We start from the raw sequence: 15,490 nt of genomic DNA, 5'->3' as shown, positions 1-15,490 counted from the left end.
ATCACATTTGTAATTATGCTGACTTTGGAGAAAAACTTAACTCTTCGTGTGATCGTAACTATGACACTAAATTATATAGATCTATACATTTTCTGTCCCGTATCTTGAAAAATGTGAATCACTCCGACTGTTATCATAAATATATATATATACGGTAAGCTCAAACATGTAAATAAAAAATATTGAAAACATTTAAGTGTATTAAAAATGTAGGATATGATTTTAGATGCATAAATCTAAAGCCACAAGTTTAGTAATACTTCATTTTGATATTTCAGAATATAATCTCACAAAGTGTGAATTTTATGAAACCTTTTCTAAGAACACGTCATGTGTGTTTTTAGAGAAGGCTCATGAAAGGCTAATAAAATTGGTTTATGACTCCTGGAATGCGATTATCTCATGTTTGGACCCGCAAAACTGCCCCATTCATGATTCTATTGTTCTTACGAAACTAGCCTTTCACACATCGGCCAGGTATGACACAAAATCCTCATTCTTCATTTATCATTATTCTTTTGTTTGTATTCCGCTACTATTAGCCTTTGTTCTGGTATTTCAAGGTTTACCAAGCCACCGCTTCAATTCCAGCTTACATTTAAACCACTATTATCAAAAGCCTTACTATAAAAATACAACACAACATTTTCTTACAACCTTTGTCAAAATTTGGACAAAATGCATTATGAAGAACTGCACCTGCTATGTAGCTGCATTAGAGCTAACGTTAGCATTAAGCTACATAAGACTATTTATGAAATTATTAGTACACTTTTACTCAAAACTCTCTTTATACCCTGACCGAGTGTTTGTAATAACCTCCTTTTGTGATCACATGTGGGATTTGGTCGTTAACTGTTGTAAAAATATGCTATTTATAGCCTTTTACTGCACAAGTTAGCATTTCATATGTACATTTTTTATAAATAAAAGGGTTTATTATTTGGATATTTCATGGGTACAGAGGTTTCTCTGTGTTGTGTTCAGATATCAACTCAGAAGTGTACAGGAAATGCATCATGGGTAAGATGGAGTGGGATATGATGCACGCTTATGATGGACAAGACACTGGAGAATCAGGTCTCTGTTAGCACGCACACAGAAGACTATACACACAGAGACAGGGCTGAGACCCGATCATTATCATCAGATCACTTAAATCAGTGGAAAATTAATAGAAATTATGATTGTCTGAAGAAATATGAAGTAAAAATCAGACATATATCTCTGTATATGCAACTTTTGACTATAAACCCTATTTGACGCTTTTCAGTGAATCTATGAGAACACAAACCACTGCAGACGTGACTGAATATGAATGCTCTAATTTCTATTCTAAAAATGACTCGTACATATTTTGTACTCCTGACATAAATTACTAAATGTTCACTGCAACAATGCACAGTTTCTCCAGGTCAAGTAAGAGAGTGATGTTTAACGTGCTGTGAAAGTGAAACAATCTGGGGGCAGTGACAATCTTTGACAGCAAAGGGGTTAAAGATATTTTGGATGAAAACCGGGAGGCCTGTGACCATCCCATCTACTGTCAAGTAAAAGGTCCAGAAAAGCATGCAAAGCACCATCAGAATAACCCATCTACCATCAGTCGTTCCAAACCCATAAGAGCTTTGGTCATCTTCGGCACACAACTTATTTTGGATGAAAACCAGCAGGCTTGTGATTTGGCCTACAGACTGCCAAGTAAAATGCACTCTCAAGGTCCAGAAAAGCATCCTCGGAGTAGTCAGACTATTTGCTACTGCAAAAAAAAAAAAAAAAATTCTGAAGGTGGAAAATGTTGTGCCAGTATTGATACTGGGAGTGCGTGTTTATTGTACCGGTGTTTTAAAAGCATGAGAGATGTCATCAAGGAGCATTATGAAACAAAACTTAACTGACCAAACCTATTTGGGGGATGCAAGGAGTAAATTAAACTGCTCATTTGAAGTTACCAACGTGAAGTCAAGTTCACTGCATAAGATGCACACGAAGTCTGCAATGCTTCAAGGAAGTGGACATTCATGCAGAACTCTTTTGGCACAAATGCCAAATAACAGAATTCCCTTTTACAGCATCATGGGCAGTGTATTCCACCTTTACAGTACTCGTCAAAAGGGATCTCACAGCAGTCCCTTAAAGGCTTATTAGCTTCCCGAATGAGAAAGGGGAGCCTTTCCTTCTGGCATGAGAACAGGTACAGTAGAACTACACGCTTCCTCATGCAAGTCAATTGGTTAAACGAGACCAGACAGAAACAAGAAGTTTTCTCCCCACATTTATTGAACAAGCTAAAGTCTTTTTGTGCTCTTGAACCACTACAGGACCGAGCGAGGCCTTCCCTTCCCACTGAAGGCCTAGAAAAAGCAGACAGAGTTAAGTGCTTTAACAGTCAAAAGACAAGCTTAAAAAGAACCTTCCTACCTCCAAAAGGAGGAGCAGCAGTTCCACCATCAGGAACACCTGTTGGGTCACAGCAACCACAAACCTGATGGTTCCCATCAGCAGCAAGCCACCTGCAATACAAAAAATTAGACATGGCACCTTTAATGTTTAGAAAGGGGCATGAACTTACCCATTGGCAAAGGAACAGGACTTGTGGAGCGCTTAACCGGGCGCCCGAGCGAGAGTGGCCTTCAGAACACACGTTCTGATCCTCAAGAGACACCACAGGTAAGGAGTCACAAACCAGAGCAAATGGGAGAGGTCTGGAAGCATTGACCTTGGCATCCACTAGACATCTAAGGAGTAAAAAGTTGTCAGGGACAAAGTGGTTATAAGAGCAAACGCGGGAACAAAATCACCTCTGCAGCATCTGGTGACATGAACACACCCCTGATCAATGAACAAGTATCTCAGAAGGGCATTCACATCAGGTACTCGGGTCGCCACCGAGCGCCAACCTCTCGCTCACTCTCTTGAGGCCAATAAGGAAGTGACTAAAACTGCAATTCATCGACTGGCCACTTGACGCTGGCTGCAAAAGGGAGTCAGTCTCAGACTCCCCATGTTAAAATGCCCAACTTTACAGCAGGAAGAGAAAAAAAAAAAATCATGTTTACAGCCTGGTGCAAAAACTTTTGTCTAAATAGCTAATTTTGCCCTTCATGACAACTGTGAGCGCAATTTTTTTTTTTTTTTTTACAACTCGTCCCTTTAAGTTATATTAAGACTTACATTTCTGCATAATTGAGGGCATAGCCACTTGAGTGACAGGTGGATTGCCGGTGCTGACACTGCTGTTGTGCTAGGTGGGTGTGGCTTCAACAACTAGATTGACATTTTTGATTGTCCGGGAGAGTCGCGAGGTGACATGCTGCCAAGATGGCGATGGCCCGTTCTACACACTTTAGGCTTCAAAAACACTTCAGGAGTCTACGGGTGATGTCACTGACACTACGCCCATGTTTTTGTACGGTCTTTGGTGGCCACACAGCGGTCCACAACCACACGCAGAGGGACGAGGTTGTATATCTTCACAGATGCCTCAACATTAATAACATCACCCAGGAAGTAAGTGTCTGAAGGCCTCTCATGAGACCAGTCATTTGCAAGCGAAAAGAACAGCATAGGCACAGCCACATTCAGAAGGCTGAGAGAAACTGCACAAACCCATCATGAGCTTTAGGCAGAACAGTTGAGGCATAAGGTACCCAAGGCTTCAAGGCATTACTGCGGATGTTTTGAAACCTGCCATTCAAGTAGTAACCAATTAAATTGGCTTCCAGTTCCACCACCTCCAGCTATGCCAAAAGTCACAGAGGGTAATTGGAGTGCCAGCAAACAGCTCAGGGGTGTAGGCAAAGGTGTAGACAAGCTCATCCTTGGTCATCTATAGGATTCAACAAAAAGAACCCATTCCAAAAGGCATCTTAGTAAGTCATGTCATAACACTTAGTTACCAGAGTTATCGGTTATTAAGAGTTTTTCCCACCATAAAAAAACCATTCCATGAATTTTTTGACTCAGGGGACCATTCATACCAGAACAAGAACGGAGTTTTAGTAGGGTTCAATAAGTCTAGTAACACTTAACAGCTCTTACCATCAACACGGTTGCAGACCTGCAGTTCATTCTCAAAGAGCACCTTTGAGCCTGGGACCAAACCAACAACAGGACATCCTCCTAAAGTCAAACCAGATGGCTGGATCAGTTCGCCATTGCTAAACAAGTCCTGCTGGAACAGTGGGAAACCTCCAATCCAAAGGCTTCAGTGGCACAAGCAGCACTAAGACACACTGCAAAAGACCCATCCTGACAAACATTAACACAATACACACCAGTGCTTGTCTTTGTCCATTAAATACAGCTTTGAATTTAAGCGGCTCCTCCTCTTTCAGCTTGATTGATTACCTTTGATTCTCCTCTGGACCTGTAATTAACAAATCAGAACGTTCTGGAATGTCATTAGCCAATGGAAGGCTTGATAAGGACCTGAGATTTTCATCTACACTTACTCACAATTTTACAATTAAAGTTTGACAGTGTGTCCATGATAGACAATGAATGTCATTAAAAAAGCCTCTGATATGACTCAAATAATATAAAATATTCATTAAAAAATATATATATTTTAAGGAGTTTTTAGTTCATTATTGAAAAAGATTTGGAAAAATATAGAATTACATCACTTGCTCCCCAATGAATCCTCTGCAGTGAATGGGTGGTCACCAGAATGGAAGTCCAAAGAACTGATATAAATATCAATATAATCCACAAATAATTAACATCAATTACTGTCTTGTGAAGGGAAAGGCTATGTGTTTATAAGAAACAAATTAATCGTTGAGAAATTCAAATTCAGATTCAAACTATTGTTTCCGGCCAAAATTTGAGTTCATAATCCCAGTTAAAGGTGCCATAGAATGCATTGATACAATATTTTAAATGATACAGTATTTACATAGAAGGTACGTGGCTTGGGTATGGGCAAAAATTCTCCAGAAACAGTTTTACATGCCCATTTACAACCCTGGGATTTGTCCCTTGAATTATTTGGAAGGGTCATGAACAATAATGTTGAGCTCTGCTCTGGCTGTTTCACAGAGCGGATCTTCTGTCCAGCGTGAACGATGGAGAGATAAGGCATCCAACCTGATATGCTTGAGCCTGTATCAGACAAAAATAAAAATTTGGAAAGAATGTTTAGCATCCGAGTGAGCGAGGCTTGAGAGAGTTGTCATTGAAGATGTGGACGCAGCCTCTGTGTTGCTGTTATAAGCGTTGAATCTTGAGATCCAATGAGAATCACCCAGTTGTTAATGAAGAGGGAGGGACTATCGATAATTAGCTGATAGCTGTAGAATACAAAAAGACTAAATGGCAGTATCTCAACATTGTGTTTAGCTGTTCAATAATGGCTGGAATTTTGTGTTTGGTTCAGATTTTGATGGTCTGTGCTTCCTGTTATGCTGTTCCACAGTGGAGAAAATCACTTCAGGATGCTCAAGCTCTGATGATTCAGCAAACTGACCAGCAGTTTCCAGTTCAGAAGCCAGTTCAACAGCTAACTAGCCAGCAGTTTCCGCTTCAGAAGCCGGTTCAACAGCTAACTAGCCAGCAGTTTCCGCTTCAGAAGCCAGTTCAACAGCTAACTAGTCAGCAGTTTCCACTTCAGAAACCAGTTCAACAGCTAACTAGCCAGCAGTTTCCGCTTCAGAAGCCAGTTCAACAGCTAACTAGCCAGCAGTTTCCGCTTCAGAAGCCGGTTCAACAGCTAACTAGCCAGCAGTTTCCGCTTCAGAAGCCAGTTCAACAGCTAACTAGCCAGCAGTTTCCGCTTCAGAAGCCAGTTCAACAGCTAACTAGCCAGCAGTTTCCAGTTCAGAAGCCAGTTCAACAGCTAACTAGCCAGCAGTTTCCGCTTCAGAAGCCAGTTCAACAGCTAACTAGCCAGCAGTTTCCGCTTCAGAAGCCAGTTCAACAGCTAACTAACCAGCAGTTTCCGCTTCAGAAGCCAGTTAAAAAGCTGTTTCAGAAGCCAGTAGTGCAGGCAGAGCCCCTTGATAAATGTGCTGTAGCTGATTCTGAGCAGATCCAATGTGGTCTACCTGGGATCAGTGGTGCTGAGTGTGAAGCTATCGACTGCTGCTTTAATGGACAGCAGTGTTTCTATGGGAGGGCAGGTAAGTGTTCTCAATTTTATTTGGTTCGTGTTAAACTGATTCCCTGCACTTTAATCTGCCCTTGTACCTCGTTCCAGTGACTGTCCAGTGTATTAGAGATGGTCAGTTTGTGGTAGTGGTGTCTAGAGACGTTACTCTGCCTCGACTGAGTCTGGATTCGGTTCATCTACTGGGTGGAAATGACCCACCCTGTGCTCCTGTGGGGTCTACACCTTCCTTTGCTATATACCAGTTCCCTGTGACCGCATGTGGCACGAGCATGATGGTGAGAAGCTGCTGCTACTGGTCTTATTCTGCATTGCTTATGATGGACTGGATGCTGACACGGTTCCTATTCACAGGAGGATATGTGGTGTATGAAAACCGAATGACCTCATCGTATGAAGTGGGGATTGGACCGTATGGTTCCATCACAAGGGACAGTCATTTTGAGTAGGTGATCCATGACTTTGTGCGAACATTAATCCCTGATAAATGCTACAAGCTCGCTGTGTGTCGTCCAGGTTTCTCTTCCAGTGTAGATATTCAGGAACGTCTGTGGAAGCTCTGGTTGTGGAAGTCAACTCTGTTCCTCCACCTCCACCAGTAGCTGCTCCTGGACCTCTCAGGGTGGAGCTCAGACTGGCCAATGGCCAATGTGTCACCAAAGGCTGTGCTGAAGGTAAGGTCTTGTCCTGTGTCTGCCTAAAGCCTTTCAAACTGGAGCCTGGTTAATCCCCAGTGTTGTTCCTCAGGGGATGAGGCCTACACGTCCTACTACAGTGACACTGATTATCCCATCACAAAAGTCCTGCGAGAACCTGTGTATGTTGAGGTGCACATTATGGAGAGGACTGACCCCAACATTGTCCTGATGCTGGGACATTGTTGGGCGACTTCAACCCCCAGTCCACTCAGTCTCCCCCAGTGGGACCTTCTGATCGACGGGTGAGTGTACAGCCAGTCTTTGTCCGTTAGTCTGCTGGGAGACCCTTCCTAACCTTCTCTTGTCTTCAGATGCCCTTACCAGGATGACCGCTATCTGACCACACTGGTTCCAGTGACTGGATCATATGGTCTTCAATTCCCAACCCATTACAAGCGCTTTGTTGTGAAGATGTTCACATTTGTAGATCCAGCCTCGCTGGCTGCTCTGCAGGAAACTGTATGCCCCCTTTACTTGAACATTTGTACATTTACTACTTGTGGATTCTGTGACTTGAGCCTCTTTCTTCCCTGTCAGATCTTCATCCACTGCAGTACAGCGGTGTGCCATCCATCATCTGGCTCTTGTGAGCAAAGCTGCACCAGGAAACGTGAGTTCTTGATTTCTCTTGACAAGAGGAACTGCGCATTTTAGAACCGCGTTCTCACTTCTAATGTTTCTCTTTCAGGAAGAGACACTCGTATCAAGGCTGTCTCTGGGGAGCAGACTGTGGTTTCTAGTGGAGGAGTTACTCTGGTCATGTAAATCTAGTGTTTTTAATAAACTTGTAGAACATCGTCGTCTTGTGTATTGTTTTGATCCGACAATCCGGGATTTTTTTTTTTTCTTCCCACTATCAAACCAATGTTCCACAACCTTTAGTAAGGTTGTGCATTCCTTTATCCGTCCTCCAGTTGCTAACCAGCACAAGGTTCCCCTTTAATTTGTCTTCCAAACAGTAGTTTGGTTCCTGATGTTTACAATGTAAAGTTATGTGGATCAGTGGCGGCCCCAGAAGATTTTAATAGGGGTGGCCAAATGAAGCCAACATAAGTCTTGGGGTGGAACACCAAAATAGAAAAGTAAGGGTTTGCAATATTAACACATAATTTTTTTTTTTTTAAATGGACTATTTTTGCTGTGCAGATCTTATTTCTAATTGTGTTGACTCCTGGCTCTTATCTTAACCTTATGCCTTTTTTCTAAAAGTGTGCACCATCTTTTAGGTGAAATACTTGTACTTGGGTTGTTACCAAGCAGATGCAATCATTCTCAACAAAATAGATATTTTGCAATGCAGAGAAAACCGAAGCTGCATCTAAAGTGCCATTTAGACGTTTTAGTTTAATGCAGCTCTGTGGGCCATGGAATACTTTAGCCTGCAGTTACAAATCAATGTTTTGATATTTTAAAACCTTGAACTCCGTTTGAAATTACAAACAAAAATGTAAAGGGTACTGTGAATGTAAAATTAAAATTGAGTCACTGTTAATAAGTGAGTCATTGCGGTTGAATAGTCATATTAAAGGTTGATTCATTCAGGATCGAAACTATCATGTTACTCAGAGACGCAAAATAGTGGCTGTGTTTGGAATTAATTTTGTTCTTGGAAATGGAGCAAAAATCGTTAATATGTTGTCTAAAATGTAAGTCTCTTGATATTAACTTGTTTGTTGAACTGTTGTATAAAATCAGTATCACATTTGTAATTATGCTGACTTTGGAGAAAAACGTAACTCTTCGTGTGATCGTAACTATACAAATTATATAGACCTATACATTTTCTGTCCCGTATCTTGAAACATGTAAATCACTCTGTTATAATAAATATATATATATATATATGGTAAACTAAAACAATTAAATAAAAATATTGAAAACATTTAAGTGTATTAAAAATTATGTAGGATATGATTTTAGATGCATAATGAAGCTAAAGCCACAAGTTTACTAATACTTCATTTTGATATTTCTGAATATAATCTCACAAAGTGTGAATTTTATGAAACCTTTTCTAAGACCACGTCATGTGTGTTTTTAGAGAAGGCTCATGAAAGGCTAATAAAATTGGTTTATGACTCCTGGAATGCGATTATCTCTTGTTTGGACCGGCAAAACTGCCCCATTCATGATTCTATTGTTCTTACGAAACGAGCCTTTCACACATCGGCCAGGTATGACACAAAATCCTCATTCTTCATTTATCATTATTCTTTTGTTTTTATTCCGCTACTATTAGCCTTTGTTCTGGTATTTCAAGGTTTACCAAGCCACATCGCTTCAATTCCAGCTTACATTTAAACCACTATTATCGAAAGCCTTACTATAAAAATACAACAAAACATTTTCTTACAACCTTTGTCAAAATTTGGACAAAATGCATTATGAAGAAGAACTGCACCTGCTATGTAGCTGCACAGGGGCGCTGCTGAGGATTTTGGGCCCCATGAAAAGAATCTTGACAGGGCCCCCAACACAGCTGAGAGTTTTTTCATATTAATTTACATAAAATCATGCTCTTTTATGGTATTTTGACTATCATTCTCATATATTTAAGTCAATCAGACAATTGAACTCCATCCCATGTCCATCCACACCTGTAATTTGTCCTCTGTAATACTGCACTACTTCAGTACTGCATAATGTATATACTGTGCATAGCTGAACATGTGTAATATAGTGTATTCACCACTGATCTATATATATAGATCAGTGGTATTCACATATATTTATATTTGTATGAATATTTGTACTGTACACTGGCAATGACAATAAAGTTATCTAATCTAACCTAATATTTTTAACATGACAGTTGAAATGTAACGGAAACACTGAAGTGCGTTTGAGAAAATTCCCTTTTCCCTTATCATGCACTTTTAACATTCCAACAGCCACCAGCATTCATTTTAACCGCAACATTTAAACTTATGGTAATTATCTTTAACACTAGAATGAACACGGCATCATTTTGACCGTTTTGAAATTTGTCAGTAACTTTGTCTAAATAAATCACAAAGCCTTGCTGCTTCCTGACTTTTCCTAAAACTACACGAATTTTCATTAAAACTAGTTTAAATATTTATTGTGTGAATAAAAACAGAAATATAATAATTTCTATCTATAGCGTCCACAGGCAGTCATTTTGTGCTGTTTAAATTGAGTTTTGCCGACGGTCTGGATCAGATAATGTGAAAGTATTATGTGAAGATGGTTGGCAGAGATGAATCATGCTGTATTTGACAATATAGGGGACAGTGTAGTAATACAACTCCACATCATCTTCAAGAGAGGCACTGAAACCTCACAAACAGCTGATAGTTCGAGTTCATGAAGTTACTGCTTGCAAGACAGGTGCAACAGCGTGGACCGCAGCAGGGTGCTGAAAGTGGGCGCCGCCTCGTACAAAGATGCCGACACCGGCTGCATGTGAGGCAAAGCCGTGCACCCTCTGCACCCTGCTCTATCGAAACGTGCCAACTTATCGAAAAATGCTACCGTAGAGACCTAGGGCCTCATGTACAAAGCGTGCGTACGCACAGAAAAGTGCCGTAGGTTACAATCATTGTCACGGGCGGTCCACTAACAATTTAGGCCTACTTACAAACCCACTTTTTCTTGTGAAATGTTGGGTAACATACTGTCAACCCTTTGCCTCTTTCACTTCTCTTATTTTTTTCTCTTTCCATTTTTGACTTCCAGATTTTTGAGGCATTTTCACATCCTCTGTCAAGTTGAATCTGCCGGCGCTATTGTGTTGCCTTGGTTACAGGATACAATTTGGGCAGACTAAACCATTTTATGATAATCGAGAGGGGGAGAGGGGCCCACGGACGTTTGTGTTTCCTAAACAAATACATTTTTTGACACCAGGAAACAGCAAATAGAATAATTTAAAGTTAATAATTTTTTACTATCAAATATTTTTTTTTAGCACCACAATTTTATTGGGGGCTTCTCTGGGCCCCCTCTTAGTCATGGGCCCCGAGAATCGCCATCGTTTACCCCCCCTTTACAGCGCCCCAGTAGCTGCATTAGAGCTAACGTTAGCATTAAGCTACATAAGACTATTTATGAAATTATTAGTACACTTTTACTCAAAACTCACTTTATACCCTGACCGAGTGTTTGTAATAACCTCCTTTTGTGATCACATGTGGAATTTGGTTGTTTACTGTTGTAAAAATATGCTATTTATAGACTTTTACGTCACTGCACAAGTTAGCATTTCATATGTAAATTTTTTATGAATAAAAGTGTTTATTATTTGGATATTTCATGGGTACAGAGGTTTCTCTATGTTGTGTTCAGATATCAACTCAGAAGTGTACAGGAAATGCATCATGGGTAAGATGGAGTGGGATATGATGCACAGTTATGATGGACAAGACACTGGAGAATCAGGTCTCCGTTAACACGCACACGGAAGACTATACACACAGAGACAGGGCTGGGAGCCGATCATTATCATCAGATCACTTAAATCAGTGGAAAATGAATAGAAATTATGATTCTGTCTGAAGAAATATGAAGTAAAAATCAGACAAATATCTCTGTGTATATGCAACTTTTGACTATAAACCCTATTTGACGCTTTTCAGTGAATCTATGAGAACACAAACCACTGCAGACGTGACTGAATATGAATGCTCTAATTTCTATTCTAAAAATGACTCATACATATTTTGTACTCCTGACATAAATTACTAAATGTTCACTGCAACAATATGCGTCACAGTATTGGTCAAATATTGAAGCTAGAGTCTTTAAACTTCCAACTGATGCACAGTTTCTCCAGGTCAAGTAAGAGAGTGATGTTTAACGTGCTGTGAAAGTGAAACAATCGTGGGATGTCCCCAACACTTGCGAGACGGTTGAAGCCACCGGTCCGCTGGGCATTGGAGTGGCTAACTTGGCATCTTTGTCGCTAGATTTAACAATTTTTTCCCCCAAAAAAACAACTAATGTTAACCACAAATCTAGCAACTTTTTGGGCAATCATTAAGTCTCAGACCCTCTGGTGCTGCCGCACGAGGTCTCTCTTTGCATCTGTTCAGCGAGCGCAGAGAGGAGCAGCACTTTCAGTAAAAAAAAAAAAAAATTCTGTTGCTTCTAATTCTATTTTACAAGCAAGTATAGCCAACATCAGTCACAGCACAACCACTGACTTTATCAATATTCATTGCGTTGTCTGACAACAGAATTGATTCCCATTCCATCTGCTGAAGAGCTTTATGGAGATGAAGACTTCGTTTTTCAATATGACCTGGCACCTGCTCACAGTGCCAAAACCACTGGTAAATGGTTTACGGACCATGGTATTACTGTGCTCAATTGGCCTGCCAACTCTCCTGACCTGAACCCCATAGAGAATCTGTGGGATATTGTGAAGAGAAAGTTGAGACGCAAGACCCAAAACTCTGGATGAGCTTAAGGCCGCTATCGAAGCATCCTGGGCCTCCAGAACACCTCAGCAGTGCCACAGGCTGATTGCCTCCATGCCACGCCGCATTGAGGCAGTCATTTCTGCAAAAGGATTCCCGACCAAGTATTGAGTGCATAACTGAACAATTATTTGAAGGTTGACTTTGTATTAAACACGCTTTTCTTTTATTGGTCGGATGAAATATGCTAATTTTGAGATGGGAGTTTTGGGTTTTCATGAGCTGTATGCCAAAAATCAGTATTAAAACAATAAAAGACAGGGAATACTTCAGTCAAATTTTTTATTACATTACGGAAAATTATGAATTTTCCACAATATGCTAAATTGAGAAGGACCTGTAAGTACAGTAGAACTACCCGCTTCCTCGTGCAAGTCAATTGGTTAAACGAGACCAGACAGAAACAAGTTCTCTCCCCACATTTATTGAACACCAGCTAAAGTCTTTTTGTGCTCTTGAACCACTACAGGACCGAGCGAGGCCTTCCCTTCCCACTGAAGGCCTAGAAAAAGCAGACAGAGTTAAGTGCTTTAACAGTCAAAAGACAGGCTTAAAAGCAGCTTCCTACCTCCAAAAAAGCAGCAGCAGTTCCACCATCAGGAACACCTGTTGAGTCACAGAAACCACAAACTGGTGGTTCCCATCAGCAGCAAGCCACCTGCAATACAAAAAAAAAAAAGACATGGCACGTGGAGCGCGTAACTGGGCGCAGGAGCGAGAGTGGCCTTCAGAACACACGTTCTGATCCGCAAGAGACACCACAGGTAAGGAGTCAAAGACACATGGGAGAAGTCTGGAAGCATTGACCTTGGCATCCACTAGACAGTAAAATGTTGTCAGGGACAAAGTGGTTATAAAAGGAGCAAAAGTGGGAACAAATCACCTCTGCAGCATCTGGTGACATGAACACACCCATGATTATCAATGAACAAGTATCTTGGAAGGGCAGTCACATCAGGTACTTTGGTGGCTACACAGTGGTCCACAACCACACACAGAGGGACGAGGTTGTATACCTTCACAGATGCCTCAACATTAATAACATCACCCAGGAAGTAAGAGTCTGAAGGCCCCTCATAGGACCAGTCATCTGCAAGAGAAGAACAGCTTAGGCACAGCCTCATCCAGAAGGCTGAGAGAAACTGCACAAACCCATCATGAGCTTCAGGCAGAACAGTTGAGGCATAAGGGACCCAAGGCTTCAAGGCATTACTGCTGACGTTTTGAAACCTGCCATTTGTGTAGTAACCAATTAAACGGGCTTCCAGTTCCACCACCGCAAGGAATGCCACAAGTCACAGAGGTCGCTGACCTTTGATAATAGCATTGAACGCTGATAATCGAGTGCCAGCAAACAGCTCAGGGGTGTAGGTAAGGGCAAAGGTGTAGACAAGCTCATCCTTGGTCATCTATAGGAGACTGATGTAGTTATCAAGAGGCTTCACAAAAAAAAAAAAAAAAAAAAACACACCATTCCAAGAGGCATCTTAGCAAGCCATAGCCACACTTGGTTACGCAAACAGTTATTAAGAGTTTTTCCCACAATAAAAAGAACAGTCCCATGGATGTTATAGATTCAGGGAACCATTGATACCAAGACAAGGGCCGATTTTTAGTAGGGTTTAATAAGTCTAGTAACACTTAACAGCTCTTACCATCAACACGGTTGCAGACCTGCAGTTCATTCTCAAAGAGCACCTTTGAGCCTGGGACCAAACCAACAACAGGGCATCCTCCTAAAGTCAAACCAGATGGCTGGATCAGTTTTCCATTGCTAAACAAGTCCTGCTATACCTCCACATTAATCTGGTTCTCACTACACTGAATAGCTACACATCTAGGGGTCACAAGTTGCCTTAAATGAAAGTCCACCGCCATCTTGCTCAGCACTTCTGGAACAGCGGGAAACCTCCAATCCAAAGGCTTCACTGGTCCCTGAAACACCTGCTTCTCCTGAAGCCCAAGAGGCTCTTTTGCAAATACGCTGTAGTCAAGACTCTGAAACTGAGAAGCCTTCTGCAAAGTGTTCCCAAGCACTTAAGAAACAGGTACACTGGAAGCTGAATATGATTGATGCTTCTTGGACTTTGACTGGATTCAGATTTCCAAAAGCACTCTTCAGATCAAACGCCTCAAGCACAACCAGCAATAACACACATTGCAAAAAAACCCATCCTGAAAAACATTAACAAGATACCCACTAGTGCCCGTCTTTGTCCATTAAGTACAGCTTTGAATTTAAGCGGCTCCTCCTCTTTCAGCTTGATTGATTACCTTTAATTCTCCTCTGGACCTGTAATTAACAAATCAGAACGTTCTGGAATGTCATTAGCCAATGGAAGGCTTGATAAGGACCAGAGATTTTCATCTACACTTATTCACAATTTTACAATTAAAGTTTGACAGTGTGTCCATGATAGACAATGAATGTCATTAAAAAAGCCCCTGATATAAATTAAATAATATAAATCAAATATAAAATATTCATAAAAAAAAACTTTTTTTAAGGAGTTTTTAGTTCATTATTGAAAAAGATTTGGAAAAATATAGAATTACATCACTTGCTCCCCAATGAATCCTCTGCAGTGAATGGGTGGTCATCAGAACGGAAATCCGAAGAACTGATATAAATATCAAAATAATCCACAAAAAATTCACATCAATTACGGTCTTGTGAAGGGAAAGGCTATGCGTTTATAAGAAACAAATCCATCGTTAAGAAATTCAAATTCAGATTCAAACTATTGCTTCCAGCCAAAATTTGAGTTCATAATCCCCATTAAAGTTGCCATAGAATGCATTGATACAATATTTTAAATAATATCTACATAGAAGGTACGTGGCTTGGGTATGGGCAAAAATTCTCCAGAAACAGTTTTACATGCCCATTTACAACCCTGGGATTTGTCCCTAGAATTATTTGGAAGGGTCATGAACAATAATGTTGAGCTCTGCTCTGATTGGCTGTTTCAGAGAGCGGATCTTCTGTCCAGCGTGAACGATGGAGAGATAAGGCATCCAACCTGATATGCTTGAGCCTGTATCAGACGAAGATAAAAATTTGGAAAGAATGTTTAGCATCCGAGTGAGCGAGGCTTGAGAGAGTTGTCAATGAAGATGTGGACGCAGCCTCTGTGTTGCTGTTATAAGCGTTGAATCTTGAGATCCAATGAGAATCACCCAGTTGTTAATGAAGAGGGAGGGACTATCGTTAATTAGCTGATAGCTGTAGAATACAAAAA

General features: G+C 40.7%; 1 protein-coding gene and 1 non-coding gene across 73 annotated transcripts in view; one reads left to right on the top strand and one right to left on the bottom strand.

Moving 5' to 3' along the window:
- The window catches only part of LOC127977746 (uncharacterized), a 76,604-nt gene that overhangs the window by 21,726 nt on the left and 39,388 nt on the right, over nucleotides 1–15,490 (bottom strand). For 5 of the 44 annotated variants that reach the window (XR_008158312.1, XR_008158305.1, XR_008158304.1 and 2 more), the window contains exon 2: nucleotides 2,573–2,738. The exons of 4 other annotated variants lie outside the window; for them this stretch is intronic. This is a non-coding gene — a transcript (uncharacterized LOC127977746). Of the gene's footprint in view, nucleotides 1–2,259; nucleotides 2,355–2,421; nucleotides 2,514–2,572; nucleotides 2,739–4,041; nucleotides 4,268–12,652; nucleotides 12,751–12,816; nucleotides 12,907–13,903; nucleotides 14,444–15,490 lie in introns of those variants that run through there. 35 more of the 44 variants (XR_008158343.1, XR_008158316.1, XR_008158317.1 and 32 more) reach the window with 17 other exon arrangements.
- Nucleotides 1–15,490, top strand: part of LOC127977740 (zona pellucida sperm-binding protein 1-like) — a 56,513-nt gene that overhangs the window by 7,030 nt on the left and 33,993 nt on the right. For 6 of the 29 annotated variants that reach the window (XM_052582801.1, XM_052582796.1, XM_052582797.1 and 3 more), the window contains exons 2-3: nucleotides 5,645–6,122; nucleotides 6,200–6,387. The exons of 9 other annotated variants lie outside the window; for them this stretch is intronic. In XM_052582801.1, the coding sequence (XP_052438761.1) occupies nucleotides 5,645–6,122; nucleotides 6,200–6,387 (666 nt within the window). Of the gene's footprint in view, nucleotides 1–5,644; nucleotides 6,123–6,199; nucleotides 6,388–6,625; nucleotides 6,784–6,856; nucleotides 7,050–7,118; nucleotides 7,267–7,344; nucleotides 7,418–7,495; nucleotides 7,605–15,490 lie in introns of those variants that run through there. 14 more of the 29 variants (XM_052582795.1, XM_052582798.1, XM_052582792.1 and 11 more) reach the window with 11 other exon arrangements.

This window comes from Carassius gibelio, chromosome B18, assembly GCF_023724105.1.
Source record: "Carassius gibelio isolate Cgi1373 ecotype wild population from Czech Republic chromosome B18, carGib1.2-hapl.c, whole genome shotgun sequence".
NCBI lineage: Eukaryota > Metazoa > Chordata > Actinopteri > Cypriniformes > Cyprinidae > Carassius > Carassius gibelio.
Note: the sequence above shows the minus strand (reverse complement) of the source record. Positions and strands in the feature narration are given on the sequence as shown.